Genomic DNA, 26,762 nt, shown 5'->3' with positions numbered 1-26,762 from the left:
CCATGCGCAGCATCGTAAGCGATCCTTAACCCTTTCCCCGTTCCGAGACATCAACAAGTTGCAGGGTGCCGTGTCCCGTTCACCGCTGCATCTCGGAGCGCTCAAGCAGCTCAGCGTGAATTCTATTTAAAGCGGCGTTACGGCGTTGATGTTAAAGACACTGGACTCGCCGCATAGAACCGTAACGATACGACCACCGCACTCGACGGTAGTTGGCGCCAAACTGTGCCGCACGCCCCTCTCCCGCCGCACGGCCTTTTACTTCCGATTCTGTTCTGAATCGATTCTGTTCTGATGACGTACACGTACGATGACGTAGACAAACGTCATAGGAACAGGGAAAGGGTTCATAAATTAGCGTTGAAAGTATTAGAATGGAGACGTCGTGAGCTTAAGCGGACGTGGGTTTTTGTGTTGGTGTCTCGGCCGCGCGTCGTGCAGTCCTGAGCCTGGACGCGATGGACGTCTCCGGGGAGACGCAGATCGACGTTGAGCACACGCTCTTCAAGAAGCGCCTCGACGCACGCGGGCAGCCCGTGGCGGCCGAGGAGGAGAAGCACGGTACGGGCACGTGCGGCAGCGTCGGAGCCGGTGGCTCGTGTCCACGGCTTCTGCTGACCTCACGCCCTGCATCCTGCACAGGCACAAGCACTCTACCAACAGGCTCCGGGGAATGTTCGTCAATGTGAAGTGTGCTTGGAGTGTCTCTGTAGTGAACAACTCGGTGCTCAACAAATCTTGAGTGTCTCCGGTTCAATTCCCAGTCTTGCTCACCATCGCCATGCATGGGCAGCGGCTACCCCCTAGGTTTGCTCAGCTTGAAACGAGCCGGCGTCGCGGTGTGCACCGTATCGGCGTTAGGGACGCGATGGCGGCTGTAATGTGCCCTCGTGAGAGGCGCTTGCTGATTAAGTCATCCATCTCTCGGAGTGGTTTGACCACGCGACTCATCGCACGAAACGCACCTTCAATTAGCACGGTGGGTTACGTTACGGTGCGCAGGAAACAAAAATCATAACTCTGATAATGTATGCACTGTCCTTGAGGTTTTGGCGTCATCTGGTCCAACACCACGTGAGACTAGGCTCTAAGGAAAGCTGTCTCGGGTGTGGACCAATCAACTTCAAGGACAGTGCATACATTATCAGAGTTGTGTTTTTTGTTTGCATTACGACTGCAGGTATTGTGGTCTATGCAAACATGACTCCTCGTAAAAAAAAGGTGTCAGTTTTGTTGCCAGATAAAAGGGTAAAAAAACAATTATCATATTTTTCTACTGGCAAATGAGGTTCCAATGGTGTGCAGGAAGTTCAACGGACACACGTGCATGGAAACAGTTGGGAAAATAAGTCTCGCCTCTATACCCATGCGTGTGCCGCTGGTCGGGCGGTGGTGGACAGAGCTCGGTGACGTCATTGGCATTGTGGGCCGTCTCACGTTGGGCGTGGCTTGTGGGGGTTTCCTGCCTTCGGGAAGCAGGATGTCTGGTCGGCCCCCCGTAGTTTAAAGGGGCTTGAGTAATCGGTCAGACGGAGTCGATTGCAATGCTTTACTTAATTGATCGGCTCAATCGGCCGTTCTCCCCGGGCCTGTCCGCTGATGTCGGTGTTCATGACAGCCCGTTGCGCAATGGGGGAGGTGCCGACTTCGGTTTCACGTTTGTGGGGGATGAGACCGTTGAAAGTAAGTGCATCAGACGCTTGCCCGTCGCGGGCGTTACGTTCTTGAAAGGAGCCGCGGTCGGAAAATCCGCGATCTGCAAACTCCAAAGGCAAATGGGAAACCTGGGGTGTGGTTCACGGTTCGTAATACGACACCCATTCCTCCTTTTGTTTCATATTATCCCACACCAACCCAACACATTAAACGGGAAGTATTTTAATGTAAAATTTCATTTATCTTGTACGGAAAATGTATAGAATGAAAAAAAATGTCGCATACAATACAGTACAACCTTGGATTGCGAGATAATTCGTTCCGTAAACGTGTTTGTAATCCGAAGCACTCGTATATCAAAGCACTCGTACATCAGTTGTGATCACGTGACGCTCGTCAGACAAAGCGTAAACACGTACTACTCGTATTGCAAGACCTCGCTCGTTAATCAAATTAATATTTACTTCAAAATTTTTGCTCGTCTTGCAAAACACTCGCAGGCCAAGTTACTCGCAATCGAAGGTTTTACTGTACTGTACATGTGTCTGTGTAAAGTACTGTCGACGGCAGTCTGGCGGCTGAACCTCACTGTCTCCTTGCTGGAGGCCGGGAACACCACATGACCTGGGGCCTGTGACGGGCCTTTGGGAGACTCGTTGTAAACAAGATGGCGCGTGTGTTCCCTATTAGTTACGTATTTATTTAAGGTCATTCGTGAAACAGATTTTCGTCGGCCAGTATCGCTATCCACGAATCTTTGTTGAAACGTATCCCTCGCGAGTAATGAGAGGGAATCCCCCCGTACGTGGCGACGCGCGACGCGGTGCTCAGCTGCTGCGTGTGCGACTGTGAGTGCAGAAATCGGGAAGCTGGAGGAGATTCCAGACCCCACCGCACTCGACCCCAACCGATGTGAGAGTTGCTACGGGGCCAACGGCACCGACCTGCAGTGAGAGACGCCCCTCCCTCCCTCCTTTTTTTTCGGTTTTTCGGAACTTTACTTCGTTCCTCATGTCGTTTGTTTGTATTTTTTTTGTTTGCTTATGTGCTCCCTTTTTTAATCAAAGATATAACGCGGGTTTCCCGTGTAACATTAGTCCCATTGTGTGTTACTGTGTTCATAGACACCAACAAGAAAACAAATCACCCTCAAAAACCCATCACCAGACCTCCCTCCCTCCCCTCCCTCCCTCCCTCCTCGTCCCTCCTCCACATTCCGTCCATCGTCGTCCGGACGCTGCTTCGTACTCTGGCCGGCGAACGGCACGTGCGCGGGCGCGTATGACGAAACTAAGCACAACAATGAGTTTTGTCGGTATAGATGGTATAAAAATGTGTAGCCCCAGTGGCTTCCTCATATCGGAAGGTGGAAGAGCGTTGCAGAAGGCCGCAGAAGCCCAGCTGAACTCGCGCGTGATCCGGTGACCGCCTTTCTTCCATGGCAACGCGGCATTGGAGCCCATCGCACCCTCAAAATGATTCGAGTTCATCTCGAAATGTGTTTCCCTTTTGCTTTTGAAAAACAAATTCCCGTTTTGACTCGGGGCCGTTCATGGAGCTCGCCGTCACCGCTGCCGCCATCACCGCCACCACCGCCACCACCGCCGGCAACGCCACTACTACAACAACCACAGGCTGCCTGGCATTGACGAGCGGTGTCCGTGCTCACGTCGCCCCAGGTGCTGCAACACGTGCGACGACGTGCGGGAGGCCTACCGGCGCAAGGGCTGGGCCTTCAAGAACCCCGAGGTGATCGAGCAGTGCCGCCGCGAGGGATTCTCCAACAAGGTCCGCGAGCAGAAGGATGAGGGCTGCCGCGTCTACGGGCACCTGGAGGTGAACAAGGTGAGCGCCATCCCGCGCCGGACAATCTGAAGCGCGCGTCACGACCCCATGCGGACCGCGCCCATCGAATTGCTGCTGGGCATCTGTCATAAAGAGCTTCGTAGCTCATCGGATTCCTCTGATATAAATACAGATTGTGATTGCGGATTCACCGATGCGCCGATTCTCTGAGGCTCACGGTAATCACGCGTTGCATCGTATGACAGAGTGTTCGAATGCGAAGTCTGGTGAGAACCCAAGAGACCGCTCCTAGACTGTATTTGTTTAAAGTTTCTGGAACTCAATTGCAATTGCGCTGTGATCGTTAAGCGCCGATTCTCGTTCGCGCAGTGTTCTCGACGCAGGTGATTACACCCCGATTTCTATTTGTATTTATGTATGTGTGTTGGAAAACTGGAGCAAGCCATTTCCACAAACACACAATGAGCATGCTGATCCACGTCCGAATCTCTATGTACGTATCTGTATTGAACTGCTTTCGCACCGTACGTAGCCAACCCGAGGTGCTGCATCGCCGCAATTTATTTGTTTGTCCGCAGGTGGCAGGCAACTTCCACTTTGCTCCTGGGAAGAGTTTTCAGCAGGCTCACATCCACGGTAAGGCCGCCACGTCGCACTCACCGGTGCACGGCGGCGCCGAGCGTGCCGTCGCCCGGGCAGCGACGCGTTGTGCGGGCGGCGAGTGGCGTCCGCTCTCTCCCCGGGGCTCGTGGTCGCTGGAGCCCTTCGCCTCGGAGGTCTTCTTCTTGGTTCTTTCGGTAAAGTCACGTAGAAGGGAAGTAATAAAATAATAAAAATAAAACATATTGACGACGTTTCAGCCACAACGCAAGCAGCCGTCCTAAGGTGAAGACCAGGTCTGTCGGGGAGACAGCGTCATTCAGCAGCTTTTGGCTGCTGAATGACGCTGAGGACGGCTGGTTGTGGCCGAAACGTCGTGAGAATTATTTTATTGGTTTATTTTTATTATTTTATTATTTCCCTTCTACGTGACTTTACCGAAAGAACCAAGAAGATGAATCCCTGCAGTCACGAAAGCTTTAAATCGAAACTTGGAGGTCTTTTTTCTCCGATCGTTTTCCTGCTCGTTCGTTGTGGACAGTTTGTAAAACCGGATCCCGCGAGCGGCTATGTTTGTTTAGTTCCACTGTTCTCCGCGCCTAAACGATGAGAAAACCCAACGCGACGGAGAAGCGAGTGCGCAGGCCGGACAAAGCAGTCGATTCACGACACGCAGAGACACACATTGGTTCTCGCACCGAAAGGCTTTGCACGTGCGGGGCGGGCGTTGTGTCTGCTCTGCTTCACCCAGCCGTGCGGGCCCCAAAAACACCTCCGATTAGCACGGTTGGCTACGTGCGAAATAAGTTCAACATACGCACGTACAAATAACCCTTCTCAAGGCTAAATAAACAAAGAACAGACAATACGCCTCCTTCAACTAGTTGTCCCTCCACATGTAATCATCCCATCAGCATTACGGCTTTCTGGGAGTGCCATTTATTTTTCATCAGCATTGGTTGAACAAGAAGGAAACTTGACCGGTTTCGACATTCCCTGTCTCATCATCTGTGGGTCAGGCTCCGCTTCAACCACTGCAGGTGAATTTCTAGATGTTTAGGCGCGGATCCTGGGCCTTAGATATGGGTCTTGAAGTGCGACGAAAAACACAGAGCCAGAGCGGGCTGGTTTAATGCCACCGCTCCTTACCCCGGTTTTGAGTTTTCGTGTGCAGCACGCAAGGTCCACACGAGAGGGCAGCAGAGGGCTTACTTTTAACCAAGCTACCGCTTCGTTCAGAGGTATTCGGTGCATGCAACGCATTTGCGGCGCAGTGACCCAAGGGCAAAGATGCTGTGTGATTGCTTCAACTGCCAAGACGACATCTTAAATGAGACGCAGACACGCGGCAAGTCACAACAACGGCCATAGCTGGTCTCGCATTGAGACGGTCAAGCCGGTTTGGAAGCGAGTGGGAGAATAAAAGTTTGTTGTTCTGTGTGTGGGACCGAACACCAAAACCATGCGCCACATAACTTGGCTCTGCCCCGAATGTGAAGGCGATGAGTGGGTGCAATTCACCAACTCGGACAAAGCTAAATAACGGCCGAATCGTTTCTCCTGAATCGTACATATGTATGTATGCATGTATGCATGCATGTATGTTGAACGTCCTGTGCACCGTACGTAGCCAACCGTGCTAATCGGAAGTGCGGGGGGAAGGAAAACAAACGAAAACACAAAGCAGTTCCAAAGAAATTAGTTTTAAATCTAGACGATCAAAAGTGCATGGCTCCAGTGGCTTCCTAATATCGGAAGGAAGAGCGTTCCAGACGACCGCAGATGCGTATCTGGAAGCGCCGCGCGATGCGGTGACCGTCTTTGTTGGCCGGCCAAAAGTTGCTGCTGCTACGAAGATGACCAGAGTTCGCATGATGGAGGGATAGTGTTTTGTGACGTCGTGTAAATCATGACAATTGACGGAATCGAGGAAAGGGTGGCGAATTTTTTCTGCCGCTCCGCTTAGTTTGGCGTTGCTGTCCCGCGGCCACCCGAACCTTGGCCGATCCACGCCGGTTAGAGCGGCTTCCACTTTAATTCCACCCTCGCTGAGCTCGTGCCAACGCTCGCAACTGATGGGTGCATTTGTTTGTAATACCGCGTGCGTAGAAAGGACTCAAGTTGTCATCCAAGAACAACTGAAATGATGAAGGGAACGGTATGTAAACCTCGGAGAGATGCGCGCTCGGAATTGCGCTGAGAGACAGACGGGGGAACGTGCGAATTAGAGAAGACGAGCGAGGTTACTGACATCCAAACTGCCAAGAGAATTAAGTGGGCTTGGGCAGGACATGTCGCCAGAAGGGATGATGGTGCGATGGTTAAGGAATAATAACAACAACAAGAGTGGCAGTCAAGGAATGGAATGCATCTGAGAGGAGATGGAGCGATCAGTTGAGTCCACGTGCACGTGATGGACGGGTTGCTGCATTGCAGGGATTGTGAGAGGCGGCACGTGGCCTTGCCGTCGGGAGGTGGCCTTCCACCAGGCGTGGATTGATCGTGGCTGATGATGATGCTTAAGATGATGTATTTACGGTGAACTCATTTCGCACCGTACGTAGCCCACCGTGGTTAATCAGAATTAAAAAGAAACTAAACACAAAAAGCCGTTCCAAAGAAAAATGTAGTTTTCATTCTAGATTTTAAACTGCATAGCCCCGGTGGCTTCCTAATGAAAGCGTCGATGCGCCGACGTGAACAAACAAAAATAATGGAAGCGGGACAAAAGCAACCCTCGGTGGAAAGTGAAACCGTCCGAGGCGCTGGAGCGACGATTTTGCCGTTGCACCCCCCGACGTCCCGGCTTTGAAGCGAGCTCCGGTTTCTCTGCCCTGTGCGAGAACCGCGATCGCATGCGGGGGGGTGGAGGGGGGCAGGGTGGGGGGGGCGGGGGGGGGTGCGGGGGGACGCCCGCCCGCACGACATCGCTGACGAGCAGCGCTTTGATTTTAGTGAAGAAGAAAGCTGTGGAAGGATCGTGGACGTGACCTCTCCTCGGGGAGTCTGAGTAGAGGTCTCTCTCTCTCCCTCTCTCCCTCGCTCTCTCTCGCTCTTCACGGCCAGGGGTCAGGGTCGCCTGCTGCGTTGGGATCTGTGCCCCCCCCCCCTTCGATTGAACCCCGTTTCCAAGTGCGTTTGTTTTTAACACCGATGCCTCTCAGCGGTTGTCCAACAAAAACACAGAGAATGTTAATGTTCGCACAATTTTTGCTGGACCCCCAGCTCTGATCTCAAGTTTTGACTTTTTTTTTGTTTAACCGGCTAAGAACGTAATAGACCCAGGATAGTCTGATTTGCAAGAGTGACCCGGGGCATTAGTCTACTAGTAGGGGCGCGATGATTGCTTTGTATAATCCCAATTGAGTAATTTGCAGGCAATTTTAAAATTTGGGGCAAAAATTTAGACCCCCCGACACTTGCTTACGAAATGTCCTGCTCTCGCGAATTACGCCACGGGAACTTTGACGGCCACTGCGAAGCGAACGGCGCCACGTGGTGCTGTTGTCACTGTTCGTGCACCCGCTCGCCTCTGCAACGAGTGGCAAACGCGCCACCGCTGGGCCACGTCACCGCCCCCAGCCCTCTGGGTAAACGTGGGAATGCGTCATTCCGTGACTTATGCCCACTCCGTTCGGGACGTGTTTTACTCCCGTCACGGTGGAGTGGATGTGTGCGGCGTTGGTCACCGCGACCTCCGTGCGAACCGTGACGCCCTGTGACTGGATGCTCGCTGACAGTATTCGCCGCAACACTAAACGTGTCGAAAGCACACGGCCTCCGTGGCTATGCCAGCGGGATCAGCACGGTCCACAGCATGCACGGTGTCCAGAGGACAGACTTGGCAGCTCTCTTCAAAGCCGGGACGTCGGGGGGTGCAACGGCAAAATCGTCGCTCCAGCGCCTCGGATGGTTTCACTTTTCGCCGAGGGTCGTTTTTTCCCCGCTTACATTTTTTGTTTTGTTCACGTCGGCGCATCGACGTTTTCATTGCGAGTGAATTGACATCGTGTTAGGAAGCCACCGGAGCTATTCACTTTTAAATCGAGATTTGAAACTAAATTTTTCGTTGGAACGGCTTTTTGTGTTAAGTTTGTTGTCCTTTGCCCCCGCACCTCTGATTAGCCACGGTTGGCTACGTATGGTGCGAAAGAAGTTCAACGTACATACATCATCATCATCGTCAGCGTCCTAATCAAGATGACACCGGTTCACGGTTGTCTGTCTCCATCACTGCCATTGTCAGTCGCTCACATTTTGCCAATTGTACTTTGATGGTGATCCAAGACAAGACCACCGCAGTGCATTTCTTCAGGAACTGCTGATTGTTTTTGCATGATGCACGAAGGCCGAGTGCTTTTTACACGGCTGCCGACGTACGGTGCGAAAGAAGTTCCACATACATACATACATCGGTGTTTCCGTGGTGTTCAAAACATTTGGGTTTCCGGCCGGCACTGCTATCCTGTTGTGGTGGTTGTTTTTTCTTATCGTTTACAGTCCTGAGTATTAGCCACGGCCAGCTGAAAGAGGGATATCTTTTGACTTTCATATAAATTACGAAGGCCGTTGTATTTTTCTGCAAAGAGAAACAGAAAAGCACGCACGCGCATGCACACGGTCGAACTGCCGGCCACAGGTTTGTGACGGTGTCTCTCGTCCGCTCGCCGTGAGAATGCCGCCGCGGTTGCAATGAGCTCAATGTTTGTTTTGTGTTCTCCCCCCTTTCTCGTCTGCAGTCCACGCCCTCGAGCGTAAGTGAACCCTCCACGGTTTTACTCGTGACGTCCCCCGTTGCACGCAAGGATTTTGATCCCTAACGTCCCGACCCTTTAACCGTCGCGCCCGCCGGGCTGACCGCCGCTAATCCACTAACAGCAGCGCGACTTTGCGGCGAGGCTCGTAGCGAGCATGCGTGACGCGGCCGTGCCGTATATGCGGCGGCGGTGGCTCGGCGTTTCGCCGTTCGAGCCATCGTGTACCGCGCGTGTGAGCCACACGTAAAACCCTGACGCCGACGAGCTGGGTGCAGTTGACTCAAATTTGAGTAAGCTCGGACGGTGTGTGCGCGCAGGTTGAGGTTTTACATTTTTGGTGACCAGACAGCCGGTCCCATCACACGCAGCAGCAGCACGCTCTACGATCGCATCGGTGTCTTAGTGTGGCTCATGGAGTGTTTCTAATTCCGCTGGATCGTAACCCGATAAAAAAATCCATCGAATTTGTGCTTTGTTAGAGGCCTTGTTCACAAGCCCCTCTTGTGAACTAGCGGCGCAGTGGTGACACTCACGGCAACAGAGGGCCTGGGTTTGAGTCCCGACTCGGACACCTTCCTTTGTGGAGTTTGCGTGTTCCTCCCCCTGTACTGCAGAATGTGAGTGGGTGTATGAATGCGTGTGGGGAGCAGTAGTGTAGTGGTTAGCGCGCTGCGCTACTAACCCGGTGACCCGAGTTCGATTCCCGCTCACGGCCAACACCAGGAAGGATGATTTGCACCGGTCCTTGGCTTCCCATAGGTCGACTCAGCCTCAAATGAGTACTTGGTGTGATGTGTAAATATTGCCACTAGGGAGACAAAGGCGGCTGGGTGTGGTGCTGGCCACCAACCCCCTTTTGTGCCGTTCCGGCCTTCATAGCTGCTCGCTAATAGCACTCACCCCAATAGTTATGGCTATATGGAGGATCTTAGTCTTTGAATGTGAGTATGTGAGTGAGTGTGGAGTTGTATGTTCTCCCCCCTGTTCTGCATGGGTTTCCTCCCGGCTCTCTGGTTTCCTCCCGTAGTTAAAACAACCTTCGGTGTAGCTGGTATTGGTCACACATCCCAATGCTCAAAACTTTCCTGCACAGGACTCAACTGGGATCGCACGCAGCAGCAACTACCCACCCCCTATTGAGAAAAACCTGGCAGGACCCTCGTGAAAAAAAGTCTTGAGGCTTCCCTGGGTAAACAAGCAAAGTTAAAATAAAGTGATGCTCATTGTTATGGTGTTGATGATGAATGAATCACCAATAGGCTGATGTCGATTTAAAAAATATTGTAATTCAGTCGTCCGTCAATAAGTGTCCCTGAGGAGTGATGGAACGGTGAATTGCGTGCTACGCTGTGAACCGAGTTCGATTCCCGCCCATGGCCAAGAGCAGTGGCGAATGTCTTAACCACTCCCGGGCCTCCGTTAGGTCGACTCGGCTTACAATGAGTACGAGGGAAACAACCGCCTTGGTTGCTGGCTTTAGTAGGTGCCCCCCTACGGTCTGATGAAGCTATACAGGGGATCTTTGTCTAGGAGCTATAACGACCATCCCTTCGCTGCAATGAGTGTGTTTATCCACTCACCAGGTAAGGCCACGTGGTGTTGAAAACTTTTTTTTATTTCGTAAAGGTGACTCATTAAGCTGACTTTTAATTAATTGCTCGTTCATGCACTGCTATTGGTTGCCACGTTACAAGTAGGATGACAAACCACTCTGCAAACAGCATGATGTTTAATGACGGGCTTGGATAATAGTCGTTCGCTGCCGTTATTAATGTACAGGGATTCCTCTACTTACGAAACGAGTTAGGTTCCAGAGGTCTGTTCGTAAGTTGATTTGTTTGTAAGTCCAACTTTACTCCTGTCGATTACAAACGTGTTGTACGGCATGTACACTCAACACGAGGAATGGCTTTAAACGTTGTATAATCTCCTATAGATGTAGATGCCACTGGTTCTTCATTTTCTGCAGGTGTAGATGCCACTGGTTCTTCATGTTCTGCAGATGTAGATGCCACCGGTTCATCATGTTCTGTTGATGTAGATGCCACTGGTTGTTCACGTTCTGTAGATGTAGATGCCACTGGTTCTTCATGTTGTGTAGATGTAGGTGCCACCGCCGCCATCTATTGCGTGGCGGTTGAACTTCCGACTCTCGGTCTAAACAGGCAACTGGACATACGGACAGGTTTGTTAATATTTCTGAAAGTGCGTAAGTCGAATGTCGAGTCCCTATATATACTTTACTTTAAGTCAATGCGGGTTCAACAAAGATTAATGGTTATCTTTTGAATGTCAACAGTGGTGAGTTAAGCTCACGGACTGATAAAGATCAACATTTGGCCCTACGGACCTTGCACGCGGCAATCGGGAAATTCACGGCATGCGAGGCACGGACCTGTCCCATCCTCGTGAGGGGTCGTCGGCAAACCGGACCGGGGTACAAGCTGCCGAGTTCACAGCAGCGTATGGGCAGGGGGGGGATCCAATGCACACGCACTGCCATACCACACCATCACACGCACTGCCATACCACACCATCACACACACCGCATTACCACACCATCACACGCACCGCCATACCACACCATCACACGCACTGCCATACCACACCATCACACACACCGCCATACCACACCATCACACGCACTCCCATACCACACCATCACACGCACTCCCATACCACACCATCGCACGCACCGCCATACCACACCATCACACACACTCCCATACCACACCATCGCACGCACCGCCATACCACACCATCACACGCACTGCCATACCACACCATCGCACGCACCGCCATACCACACCATCACACACACTCCCATACCACACCATCACACACACTCCCATACCACACCATCACACACACTCCCATACCACACCATCACACGCACTGCCATACCACACCATCACACACACTCCCATACCACACCATCACACACACTCCCATACCACACCATCACACACACTCCCATACCACACCATCACACGCACTGCCATACCACACCATCACACGCACTCCCATACCACACCATCGCACGCACCGCCATACCACACCATCACACACACTCCCATACCACACCATCACACACACTCCCATACCACACCATCACACGCACTGCCATACCACACCATCGCACGCACCGCCATACCACACCATCACACACACTCCCATACCACACCATCACACACACTCCCATACCACACCATCACACACACTGCCATACCACACCATCGCACGCACCGCCATACCACACCATCACACACACTCCCATACCACACCATCACACACACTCCCATACCACACCATCACACACACTGCCATACCACACCATCACACACACTCCCATACCACACCATCGCACGCACCGCCATACCACACCATCACACACACACTCCCATACCACACCATCACACACACTCCCATACCACACCATCACACACACTCCCATACCACACCATCGCACGCACCGCCATACCACACCATCACACACACTCCCATACCACACCATCACACACACTCCCATACCACACCATCACACACACTGCCATACCACACCATCACACACACTCCCATACCACACCATCGCACGCACCGCCATACCACACCATCACACACACTCCCATACCACACCATCACACACACTCCCATACCACACCATCACACACACTCCCATACCACACCATCACACTCACTGCCATACCACACCATCACACACACTCCCATACCATACCATCACACACACTCCCATACCATACCATCACACGCACTGCCATACCACACCATCACACACACACTCTCATACCACACCATCACACACACTCCCATACCACACCATCGCACGCACCGCCATACCACACCATCACACACACTCCCATACCACACCATCGCACGCACCGCCATACCACACCATCACACACACTCCCATACCACACCATCACACACACCGCCATACCACACCATCACACGCACTGCCATACCACACCATCACACACACCGCCATACCACACCATCACACGCACTGCCATACCACACCATCGCACACACCGCCATACCACACCATCACACGCACTGCCATACCACACCATCACACACACCGCCATACCACACCATCACACGCACTGCCATACCACACCATCACACACACCGCCATACCACACCATCACACGCACTGCCATACCACACCATCACACACACCGCCATACCACACCATCACACACACTCCCATACCACACCATCACACGCACTGCCATACCACACCATCACACACACCGCCATACCACACCATCACACACACCGCCATACCACACCATCACACGCACTGCCATACCACACCATCACACACACCGCCATACCACACCATCACACACACTCCCATACCACACCATCACACGCACTGCCATACCACACCATCGCACGCACTGCCATACCACACCATCACACACACCGCCATACCACACCATCACACACACTCCCATACCACACCATCACACGCACTGCCATACCACACCATCACACACACCGCCATACCACACCATCACACGCACTGCCATACCACACCATCACACACACCGCCATACCACACCATCACACACACCGCCATACCACACCATCACACGCACTGCCATACCACACCATCACACACACCGCCATACCACACCATCACACACACTCCCATACCACACCATCACACGCACTGCCATACCACACCATCGCACGCACCGCCATACCACACCATCACACACACTCCCATACCACACCATCACACGCACCGCCATACCACACCATCACACACACTCCCATACCACACCATCACACACACCGCCATACCACACCATCACACACACTCCCATACCACACCATCACACACACTCCCATACCACACCATCACACACACTCCCATACCACACCATCACACGCACCGCCATACCACACCATCACACACACTCCCATACCACACCATCACACGCACCGCCATACCACACCATCACACACACTCCCATACCACACCATCACACACACCGCCATACCACACCATCACACACACTCCCATACCACACCATCACACACACTCCCATACCACACCATCACACACACTCCCATACCACACCATCACACGCACCGCCATACCACACCATCACACACACTCCCATACCACACCATCACACGCACCGCCATACCACCATCACACACACTCCCATACCACACCATCACACACACCGCCATACCACACCATCACACACACTCCCATACCACACCATCACACACACTCCCATACCACACCATCACACACACTCCCATACCACACCATCACACGCACCGCCATACCACACCATCACACACACTCCCATACCACACCATCACACACACTCCCATACCACACCATCACACGCACCGCCATACCACACCATCACACACACTCCCATACCACACCATCACACACACCGCCATACCACACCATCACACACACTCCCATACCACACCATCACACACACTCCCATACCACACCATCACACACACTCCCATACCACACCATCACACGCACCGCCATACCACACCATCACACACACTCCCATACCACACCATCACACACACTCCCATACCACACCATCACACGCACCGCCATACCACACCATCACACACACTCCCATACCACACCATCACACACACTCCCATACCACACCATCACACACACCGCCATACCACACCATCACACACACTCCCATACCACACCATCACACACACTCCCATACCACACCATCACACGCACCGCCATACCACACCATCACACACACTCCCATACCACACCATCACACACACTCCCATACCACACCATCACACGCACCGCCATACCACACCATCACACACACTCCCATACCACACCATCACACACACTCCCATACCACACCATCACACACACCGCCATACCACACCATCACACACACTCCCATACCACACCATCACACACACTCCCATACCACACCATCACACACACTCCCATACCACACCATCACACGCACCGCCATACCACACCATCACACACACTCCCATACCACACCATCACACACACTCCCATACCACACCATCACACGCACCGCCATACCACACCATCACACACACTCCCATACCACACCATCACACACACTCCCATACCACACCATCACACACACTCCCATACCACACCATCACACACACTCCCATACCACACCATCACACACACTCCCATACCACACCATCACACACACTCCCATACCACACCATCACACGCACCGCCATACCACACCATCACACACACTCCCATACCACACCATCACACACACTCCCATACCACACCATCACACGCACCGCCATACCACACCATCACACACACTCCCATACCACACCATCACACACACTCCCATACCACACCATCACACACACCGCCATACCACACCATCACACACACTCCCATACCACACCATCACACACACTCCCATACCACACCATCACACACACTCCCATACCACACCATCACACGCACCGCCATACCACACCATCACACACACTCCCATACCACACCATCACACACACTCCCATACCACACCATCACACGCACCGCCATACCACACCATCACACACACTCCCATACCACACCATCACACACACTCCCATACCACACCATCACACACACTCCCATACCACACCATCACACACACTCCCATACCACACCATCACACACACCGCCATACCACACCATCACACACACTCCCATACCACACCATCACACACACTCCCATACCACACCATCACACACACTCCCATACCACACCATCACACGCACTGCCATACCACACCATCACACACACTCCCATACCACACCATCACACACACTCCCATACCACACCATCACACACACTCCCATACCACACCATCACACACACTCCCATACCACACCATCACACACACTCCCATACCACACCATCACACACACCGCCATACCACACCATCACACACACTCCCATACCACACCATCACACACACTCCCATACCACACCATCACACACACTCCCATACCACACCATCACACGCACTGCCATACCACACCATCACACACACTCCCATACCACACCATCACACACACTCCCATACCACACCATCACACACACCGCCATACCACACCATCACACACACCGCCATACCACACCATCACACACACTCCCATACCACACCATCACACACACTCCCATACCACACCATCACACACACTCCCATACCACACCATCACACACACTCCCATACCACACCATCACACACACTCCCATACCACACCATCACACACACCGCCATACCACACCATCACACACACTCCCATACCACACCATCACACACACTCCCATACCACACCATCACACACACTCCCATACCACACCATCACACGCACTGCCATACCACACCATCACACACACTCCCATACCACACCATCACACACACTCCCATACCACACCATCACACACACTCCCATACCACACCATCACACACACCGCCATACCACACCATCACACACACTCCCATACCACACCATCACACACACTCCCATACCACACCATCACACACACTCCCATACCACACCATCACACGCACTGCCATACCACACCATCACACACACTCCCATACCACACCATCACACACACTCCCATACCACACCATCACACACACTCCCATACCACACCATCACACACACTCCCATACCACACCATCACACACACTCCCATACCACACCATCACACACACCGCCATACCACACCATCACACACACCGCCATACCACACCATCACACACACTCCCATACCACACCATCACACACACTCCCATACCACACCATCGCACGCACCGCCATACCACACCATCACACGCACTGCCATACCACACCATCACACCCGCTCGACACCATTCCAACCATTCGCCGTAATCTGCGCGACCTCATCCCTGCCTATCAGAGATCTCCAGATAGACGGTCGGACAAGTGCGGACGGACAGACACGTTTTTTTCTAAACATCGCATTGCTGGGTTAACCTTCCGAACGTGGAATTTCCATCTCCCTGTCCCTGCCAATGGTCGCGAGCGTCCTGCCGTGCTCACTCAAGCGCGGAGACGCTTTGACGTGCGACGCAGAGCCGTGCAAGGGGTCGTAGCGTCCGTCGCACTCTGCCCGTGCGCGCGCCGCCCGCGATAATGGGGGTAGTTCAAGCATTCGCTGCCGCCCCAATAAATTCCCGGCAGTGGTTCTGTTATTGTATGACTTGCAGTGGGAGTGCGAGGCATGTGGGTTAATACTCCTATGGTGCAGAAATGCGGCTGCCGTGGGAGTAGACTTGGCACGCCGTTCTTGGCTTGGGCTCCACTGAGAGGGAAATGAACACGTGCGATCGTTTTTTGTGCCTCGTGTGCGTGCGTGCGTGCGTGTGTGCGTGCGTGTGTGCGTGCGTGCGTGTGTGTATGCGTGCGTGCGTGTGTGCGTGCGTGTGTGTGTGCGTGTGTGCGTGCGTGCGTGCGTGTGTGCGTGCGTGCGTGTGTGTGTGTGTGCGTGCGTGTGTGTGTGCGTGTGTGCGTGTGTGTGTGTGTGCGTGCGTGTGTGTGTGCGTGTGTGCGTGCGTGCGTGCGTGTGCGTGCGTGCGTGTGTGCATGCGTAGGTAGCGGAGAGGGGTAGCGTAGCGGTTAGCGCTATGCTGCGCTACGAACCCGGCGAGCCGAGTTCGATTTCCGCTCGCAGCCAACACCGGTGACGATTATTTGGACCGGTCCTTGGCCTCCCCTAGGTCGACTCGGCGTCAAATTAGTACCTGGTGAGGTGTGTAAAATCATCGCCACTGGGGAGACAAAGGCGGTCGGGAGTGGTGCTGGTCACCCACCCCCCCGTGTGCCGTGCCGGCCTTCATAGCTGCTCGCTAACAGCACTTGCCCCAACAGTCTGTTAAGGCTGTACGGGGGATCTTTGTCTTTGTGTAGGTAGTTGTATTTCATGTGCATGCTCTGGGGAACTCGGAAAATGAATAGTCTGCCGCAGAGTAAAAGCTAAAGAACCCGTGACTCAATTTGTAGGGCAGGCCTCGGCTATTCATTGCTTTGCCTCAAGGGTCCCATATTAGAAAATTACCTGCACCTAAGTTCTACGCGCGGCAGAGTGATGGCCCTGATGGTTAGCGCACTGCGCTATGAGCCCAGAGACTCGACGTCGAATTGCTGGCCACAGCCACCATCAGTCACGAGTTATAAGGGGCGCCGCGGTGGCTAGGAGATGTTAACTACCTCGCTTGGTATACAGGACGTCGTGGGTTTGATCCCGACTCCAACGCCTGTAGATTTGAAGTTTGTGTGTCTCTCTCCCCGTGGTAGCGTGGATTTTTCTCCAGGTCCTCCGGTTTTTCACTCCAAAATACTCGTGCATTCAGAAAAAAACATAGTTTATTTAGAAAAATGCACGAGCATTTGGCTGCGTTCAATTTCCAAATGATAAGCCACTTCTTTGAGCTGTCAGTTGTGGCCAGATCGCTTCTGCAAAAGAGCTACATAGCTCAGTGGTAAAATAAAATTAGTTTACATCTGAGCCGGTTCTGGGTCACCGCTTTCATCCAACGGTGGTGAAGTGTGTTCAAACAACCCCCGCGACCGGGCATAGCACGTGGAGGGCTTCACCCAGCAGCGGATGGACAATAGCTGTAAAATGTAGTGTTGTGATGAAGCACATTGTCCCCATCGTGCCTACTGTGAGCAGAGAGCCCTGTGACTTGTTTAAGAGGGGGGCTTCTCAAAGGCAAACTGCCCCGGGGCAAAGGCTTTCGCTCGGGATGTCTAATCGCGTTCAACAATAATGTAAAAATACGCATCATCGCAACACATTCCATCGAACCACGCCGAGGGGCCTGACAAGACAGCGCCACTCACCACGCCATTCATGCTGTCATCCGTCACCTTCATCTACCAATGTGTCTCCACACACACGCACGTGTTAAGTGGATTGACAGAAGTTAGAAAGGAGACGTATTGTGTTTGCGTATCTGTTTTGTATTAAATTCTGACCCGCTGTCACCCAACAAGAATGAGAATACAGGAAAGCCTCGCTGAGTCACAATGCCCTTGCTCGGCAAGTTCCTGTGTTTTGAGTGTTTCGGCCGAGCCCCATTGTTGCGTATTCGTGGGAGGAATCCGGAGAGCCTGGAGAAAACCCTCATGCATGCGAGGGGGTGACGCCCGGCAAGCCCCCGGCGGTGGTCACGCACGCGCTCACTCGCCAGGCTCAAACCTGCTCGCATGCAAGAGACATGATTTGGTCACAGGCGCCTTGTGAAGTACGGCCATGAATTGATATTCCTCGCATCTTAAGGTGAGGTTTAAAAAAAAAAGTTAATGTTTTTATATTTCACTAGGAGTGCCGTACAGAACACGAACCACGACGTGGGGGGGGGGGGGAGGAGGTGGGGGAGTTTATAAACTCGGACAGAAGTCCCGAACGCTGCTCCCCTGAGCTCAGGGGAGGGGGGAGACTGGGCTAGCTGCTGCCCCACCGAGTGGGGACTGCGAGAGGGGTTCTTAAGGTCACATAAAAACCACGCTCGCACACACACACGGGCGCTTGAGTGACGATTGTTCCATCATGCTGTGGCGCACATCCTGACGGCGGCTTCAAGGGCGACTGGGGCGATCGCCCCCTCGGGGGTTGGTGTTTTATCGATGTTTACCGGTGAAATACACCGAGTGTTGTTTTTATTAATGTGGGGCCCTGTTTAAAAAGCAAGACATCTCGGGACAGATCCCCCAGGGAAGTATCGAGATCCGCTTCCAAGCTTCATTATGGTGCATGCCAGGTGCATTGCTGGTGCAGCGTGCTGTGTGTAGCGTGCTGTGTGGAGTGTGCTGTGTGGAGCGTGCTGTGTGCAGCGTGCTGTGCCAGGTGCATTACTGGTGCAGCAGCGCTGTGTGCAGTGTGCTGTGTGGAGCATGATGTGTGGAGTGCACTTATTAATAACATTGGACAAGCAATCCCATGTAGAAAATTCTTGCAGCTCTCAGCGAGTGATTCCCGGGTAATTGAAGGTCATGGTTTATCACGGGAGCAAGGCTGAGTTATTCCGCGTGCATGTTGAAGAGGCAATGTGCGCACGGGAGAGCGTTATCATTCACCTGGCGGCGTCCAAAATCAATCGCTGGCACGACCCAGTGAGGTCATGTGGCTGGCGGCGGTCCCCAGGGTGTGAGGGTTTACTGCTTCGTGTCACCAGGGTGAGGGGGGTTTACTGCTTCGTGTCACCAGGGTGTGAGAGGGTTTACTGCTTCGTGTCACCAGGGTGAGAGGGTTTACTGCTTCGTGTCACCAGGGTGAGGGGGGTTTACTGCTTCGTGTCACCAGGGTGAGAGGGTTTACTGCTTCGTGTCACCAGGGTGAGAGGGTTTACTGCTTCGTGTCACCAGGGTGAGAGGGTTTACTGCTTCGTGTCACCAGGGTGAGAGGGTTTACTGCTTCGTGTCACCAGGGTGAGAGGGTTTACTGCTTCGTGTCACCAGGGTGAGAGGGTTTACTGCTTCGTGTCACCAGGGTGAGGGGGGTTTACTGCTTCGTGTCACCAGGGTGAGAGGGTTTACTGCTTCGTGTCACCAGGGTGAGAGGGTTTACTGCTTCGTGTCACCAGGGTGTGAGGGTTTACTGCTTCGTGTCACCAGGGTGAGAGGGTTTACTGCTTCGTGTCACCAGGGTGTGAGGGTTTACTGCTTCGTGTCACCAGGGTGAGAGGGTTTACTGCTTCGTGTCACCAGGGTGTGAGGGTTTACTGCTTCGTGTCACCAGGGTGAGGGGGGTTTACTGCTTCGTGTCACCAGGGTGTGAGGGTTTACTGCTTCGTGTCACCAGGGTGAGAGGGTTTACTGCTTCGTGTCACCAGGGTGAGATGGGTTTACTGCTTCGTGTCATCAGGGTGTGAGGGTTTACTGCTTCGTGTCACCAGGGTGAGGGCGTTTACTGCTTCCCCAGCTGTGTGTGCGGAGCATGATGATAAAGAGACACCGCGTGTTTCAATGTGTTTCTATATTATTATTATTCATGTTTTGACTATAAATCTGCAGGCCATGTTTATGAAGGTTAGTATTTCGGGACCACCCCCCCCCCCACCTTCTCAAGCGGCCTCTGACCTGGGTCCGAGTCCAGGCAAGCCGAACTTCATTACAGATGTCCGGGTCGATCGTACCGACGATCGTCAATGTCCGCACAAAAAATTGAGCCGCACTAAAAATATTTAGTGCAAGGTCTCGTTCGTGATCGCGTGGATTTTCCTCCAGGTCCTCTCGTTACTCCCTCCACATTTAGAAACATGCGTTTAGAGAATTTGGCCGCTATAAATGTCCACGTCATAAGCCACTTCGTTGAGCTAATAATTATGGCCAGAACACTTCTGAGAAAATTTCCGTATAGTTCAGTGGGCCTTACCCGAGAAAACATTTTTAGTTTTATTTTAATTGATCGGTCTCGTGCAACGGCTGCTCGATAAATAAACAGTGGAGGTTTAGGCTGTGGGCCCACAAACTTCTCGTGCTCACGTGGAAGAGATCTCACGAACCGCGCGGCAAGATTCCTGCGTGCGTGCGTGCAACAAACCATCCTGGATTAATTCTCGTTGCAATGTTCACTGAAGGGTTCAAGACAACGTTTGCAAATTCCAGTGGAGTTTGATTAAAAACAACTCAGGAGTAGTGGGGTGTGTACTTTGTTTACACTGGACAACTCAGCCCATGGGTTGGAATGCTTCTCATTTCTCCTCGGGCATTCCAGAGGCCACGTGCCCATTGCTAAACAAGATAACATTGCTGTTGTTGGAGCGGAATACAGCATTGAGCCTTCTAAAATAATTGATGGTGCAGCCATGAAAAATGTTTGCTCACCGTGCCATTGCTGCCGCGAGGGCCGCCACGAGAGCAAACTCGAGAGGGCCTTTGGTCTACTCTTCCACATTGACCGGGAGCGGACGGCACACCCACACTTGACCTCACCACACTCGTGCACTATCGACCGCGTCGGAACATTAGCCGGCCGATGCACACATCTCCTACGCCGCTGGGTGGCACAGAAGCAGAGGGGGGGCGGTGGAATTTTGAAAGTTGCCCCCTCCCCCATTGTACCACTGTGGCAGCTGCCTATTTAAATATAGACACGCATTTATCTCTATACCTCACTTGATTCTACTCCGTAGTTAACATCTCGCCACCGTGGCTAGGTCGCTTGTGACAAAGAGTTGTGTAGTTTTTTAGCTTTGGTTTGCATCATGGAAGGGAAATCAGGACCAGAAGGATAGAATAAAAGGTGAACTAGAACGAATTGAAGAGCTTTTGTAAAGCTTTAATGATGATGAGAAGCCAATCACGATACCGTTGCACCCGCGGTGGAAAGTTACAATAACAACAACAACAGCAGCAACAACAACAACAACAGCAGTAACAGTTTTTCATTCATGCCGACCAAGCAGCGTGCTCCACATGCGCATCACCTCTTCTGGTGAGAAGTCGTCCGGGGCTCTCCGGTGGAGGAGGAGATGCCCTCTGTGAAAGGGCACCGAACGTGCGTGCGTACAAATGTATGCACGTGTGTACGCTGGACTTCTTTCGCACCGCCGTACGTAGCCAACCGCGCTCGCTCATCGGAGGTGCTGGCAGGAAGGACAACAAACTTAGAACACGAAAAGCAAATAGAATCGCTTCATCGAGCACCGTTGACAGTGGCTCAAAACATTCGTCTCCAGCGTCGGCCCGAATGTTCTTTCCCTGACGTGCGGTCGTGAAGCAAACGCCTCACAAATGCAGAGCAAACAGTGGCTGACAGCACGGGGCAGCCCGCTAGGGGAAGAACCAACACCGTGGCATTAATAGTCATCATTACGATTATAATTAGGCTTGTATGACCGAGGCAAGCCTCGCCGAGTGTCATTCATCTTTTTTCGGGAGTCCTCCTGCCAAGTTTTTGCTACGGGGAGAGAGAGACACGGGGGGGGGGGGGAGATGGTGATTGCTGTGCGTATTCCAATCGTGTAATTTAATCATTTGAATTCCTTCGTCGTAAGAGGCTCGTTGAAAACTTTTACACGTGGGAATAAAAACTCGGATTTTCTGCATCAGCCCGCGTGTATGAGGTGAGAACACTGACACTGTGCAGATAGGTCAGAAGCCAATTCCTGGGCGAGTGGCCGGTGCGTTACGAACATCACGTATGTATGTGAACGTATGTTGAACTTCTTTCGCACCGTACTTATGTACGTAGCCAACCGTGCTAATTGGAGGTGCGGGGGAAGGACAACAAACTAAACATAAAAAGCAGTTCTAAAGAAATTAGTTTTGAATCTAGATGATTTAAAGTTGCGTAGCTCCGGTGGCTTCCGAATATCGGAAGGAAGAGCGTTCCAGACGGCTGCAGAGGCGCATCCGAGAGCGCGCGATGCGGTGAACGTCTTTGTTTGGTGGCTGGCCATCTCTGTCTGATCCACCAACCCCATTGTAATTAATTCAGCTTGTTTACTCAGGAAGACCGTGCTGAGTCTCAAGACCCTTTTCGGGAGGGTTTCTGCCATGTTTTGCCGGAGGAGTGAGCGGTGTTGCTGCTGTCTGTGTGTGATCCCAATTGAGTCATTAGCAGAGTCATTTTTCAGCGTTGAGACGTTTGGCCAGTGACATTAGTGTCCTTTTGTATTGGCTATGGGAGAAATCGAGAGAACCCGGAGGAAACCCCATTCAGTGCAGGGTGGAGGAGGACACGCAAACGCCACACGCAGAAAAGGCGCCCGAGTCAGAACTCGAACCCAGGCGCTTCTTTGTGCGCGGCGCGAGCATCACCACGACGCCACCACCCTATCCGCCCCGTGGCCACGAGCGTCCGTCCATCCCTCCATGATTCTGAAAGCGAGTTTGTACGTGAGCAGAGGCGGACTTTCAACGCGGTCCTGAAATGTCAAGATTTTATTTTTCATTATTAAGAACAACACTCGACGTATTCTCTCTGGTAAACATCAACGCAAGTGGCAACTTCTTAGGGGTCCAAGTTGGGGCGTCACCCCCCTTCACCCACCCCCACCACGATGCACCACTAGAAGCGAATTTAAATCCAGTCATTAAAAGCCGCTTCCAGGGACGCGTCTGCGGCTTGGAAATCGATGAGAACTCTTCTTGTGCTTCTTGTGGTCGCGTGAGCACGGCCAACCGCCGCGGGCCCCTCGGGGTCGTCGTCGTCGTCCGCGTTGAAGCCGCATCGCAACTTTATTACATTTGTCATCGCCGCCGCCATGTGCCGTGAGCCCCAGGGACCAGACAGGTCCGCGCGGTGATTGCCGCAGTTATAAAAAAAAAATAACTTTCTGCTGAGCGAGCGCAATGAAGTCGCACTAAATTTACGGAACGGCCAATTGCACCGAGCGGACTGCAAAGTCGGACGGGAGGCGACCTTTGACCAGAGCGAGAGGCCGATTTTTGCTCAGGAAATCGGCCAAGCGTCACTTTGCAGTCATTTCTCCATCTTGTCACACAACCTTGGGGCGAATGATTTGAGCGTGTCTGGCGTTTGCTTGATTTCCTGACCCCAATGGTCACAGTGCTGAACTAATACGGAGCAGTTCTTAGCAATAACGTTTCGAGCACGGGAGGACGGGTGCTTTTTCTCTCTCTCTATGGAAAGGTAAAGCCTTAGTTAGATCGGACGAATTCAACGTCAATGTATTATGACGTTTCGCTGAAACCGGCGGTTCGAAACTCGCTGATGCATTCGATCAAATTCTGACGCGCGACGCTCCACACCGGCGGCTGACGTTAGCGTGGCCGGCGCTGTTGCCTCCTGAAGTGCTCGCTATTGTCGCTAGCGTCGCGAGCACCAGCCGCAGCCTCCCACGCGTCCTTGTCGCGGCTGAGGGGGGGGTGGGGTGGGGGTTTATTGTAAAATCCTTGCATGCAAATGTCGCTTCGCTTCTCTCCCCCATTGGGCGGCTGGATGGAAGTTCAGCCGTCGTGTAAAGTGTGCGTAAGTTACATTTTTTCGCCGCCTGTCGTTGTGAAAGCGCGCGTTCCTGTAAGTCTGGGAAGAATGTTGCATTCGTGGGCTTGATGCCGGTCGTTGTTTGCCTGCTAATGTGTTTGTAACTGAACCGGCATTGATTGCGTCTCTCTTGTGTGCGTGTGTTTTTGTTGTACCGCAGTGCATGAATTTAATCCATTTGGCATGGACAAGGTAAGTGCAACTTTGGCAGTCGGCAAGCACCACCCCCCCCCTCTCTCTCTCAACGGAGGCGTGGGATTCCGATAATTAATTAGTCATGCTCACTGGTGAAATTTGCGAGTCTCAATTAATTGAATTCACGTCGTCGATACGGCTGGCTGAATGTACTGCCGTTACTCCACTTGAATTGGATTGGCCGACTTCGCGATTCATTTTTTGTTATCTTCAGTCACTTCTTCACTTTCAAGGATCAAAGTCGGTTCTCCACTTTGAGGATCTACGGTTAGCCAGTTATTCTCTCCAAGCAGACGAGAGACCGTGTACGCGTGAAAGGACATCTGAATAGAAGACGCTCACGACGATTTAGTTCTCTGCGCGAGGAAACCCCAAAAATCCCTCGTGGGTCCTGCGAGCTCGCTCACAGCTGCTACCATTGCCCTTCGATTGCCGGGCAATCGGTGAAGACATTGGGAAGTGCTTGCCGCTTATGATTGCTCACCCCCCCCTGTCTCCTCGCCACGCTCGCTCTGCATCCCCACTGACATCACCGCCAGCCATCTCCGCAGACTTTAAACAACTCTTGTTCCATCCTTGATATGCCAAGCACCACTTCCGTCCCTCACTGCCTACCCAGGGCCCACCAATCAGGCAAGAACGAGCCTCGCACGCACGCACGCACGCACGCCTACGAGTGCGGTAATGTGTGTGAGACTGATTAGTGAGGAGCGGTGGTGCAGCGGTTAAGAGCATTGTACAATGAGACCGGCGGCCCGACTTCGATTCTCGCTCAAGGCCAACATCAGTGACGAACATCTGAACTGGTCCTGAGCCTTCCCTAGGTCGACTCAGCCGTAAACGAGTAGCTTGTGCAGCCGGACGTGGTGCTGGCCACCCATCCCCTTGTGTGCCCTGCTGGCGTTGACAGGTGCTGCCCTACAGAATGGACAGCTGACATTAGTCCGCACTTTGCTGAACCACCACTTCCTGGCGAGCCAGGGTATTGTGCCTCCTTGACGCCCACGGGAGGAAGGGATTTTAGTAATGTGCGGTGCGGTGATCCGCCAACCCTCGCTGCTGCCTCCGCAGTGCTGGATTACAAGCGGCCACTTGCAGCGCGGCCACCGTGAACCTGAGCACCCGGGGGAAATTGAATGTGCAAATGTAGCGTCGTGGATCTAAAGTGTGTAATTAGGCAATAACATCACTTATGAAGCCATGAAGCCCCTCCCCATGGAACACTTAGACTCGAATAACTCGAAGTTATTGCTTGAATTAGCAAATACCTGCAGCTTACATCACAAATTTGCGTCTGGTCCATCGCTTGCCATGCAACGTGAAATTAAATTTGTAGGGCGGAGACGAGATGCGGTGTAAACGTACGGTGATGTCCGTGTAAGGAGCGATGCGCGCGCATTTAACTGATCCCACGGCAATCGGGTTGGGTTGGCGGATCACGCGGAGATGCGAGCGTGACCGCCGTGCCCTGAGCAAGACGGTGGTGGTGGTGGTGGCGGGTGGAATTGGTACAGTATGCGAGGGCTTTCTCCGGGGTCTCCAGTTGTACACCACACACAAATCGTCGCACAAGAGATTTGATCAAACATTCCCATCTCGATGTTTTGCTGACAAGAGTCCTTAAGCCGTCGTAGCTTTCCCCGGTAAAACACTCCAAATGGGAATTGTCAAAGATATTGGTTTGCTTATATTCTACAAAATATGATCACC

At 52.7% G+C, this 26,762-nt stretch overlaps 1 protein-coding gene across 3 annotated transcripts in view; it reads left to right on the top strand.

The window, feature by feature from the left end:
* Window positions 1–26,762, top strand: part of LOC144734476 (endoplasmic reticulum-Golgi intermediate compartment protein 3-like) — a 45,145-nt gene that overhangs the window by 4,890 nt on the left and 13,493 nt on the right. For 2 of the 3 annotated variants that reach the window (XM_078616674.1, XM_078616676.1), the window contains exons 4-9: window positions 442–561; window positions 2,515–2,605; window positions 3,336–3,501; window positions 4,041–4,098; window positions 8,802–8,816; window positions 25,018–25,049. In XM_078616674.1, coding sequence (XP_078472800.1) covers window positions 442–561; window positions 2,515–2,605; window positions 3,336–3,501; window positions 4,041–4,098; window positions 8,802–8,816; window positions 25,018–25,049 — 482 coding nt within the window. The remainder of the gene's footprint in view (window positions 1–441; window positions 562–2,514; window positions 2,606–3,335; window positions 3,502–4,040; window positions 4,099–8,801; window positions 8,817–25,017; window positions 25,050–26,762) is intronic. The other variant, XM_078616675.1, reaches the window with a different exon arrangement.

This window comes from Lampetra planeri, chromosome 51 (genome assembly GCF_965212315.1).
Source record: "Lampetra planeri chromosome 51, kcLamPlan1.2.h2, whole genome shotgun sequence".
NCBI lineage: Eukaryota > Metazoa > Chordata > Hyperoartia > Petromyzontiformes > Petromyzontidae > Lampetra > Lampetra planeri.
This window is presented reverse-complemented; position numbering and strand designations above follow the sequence as displayed.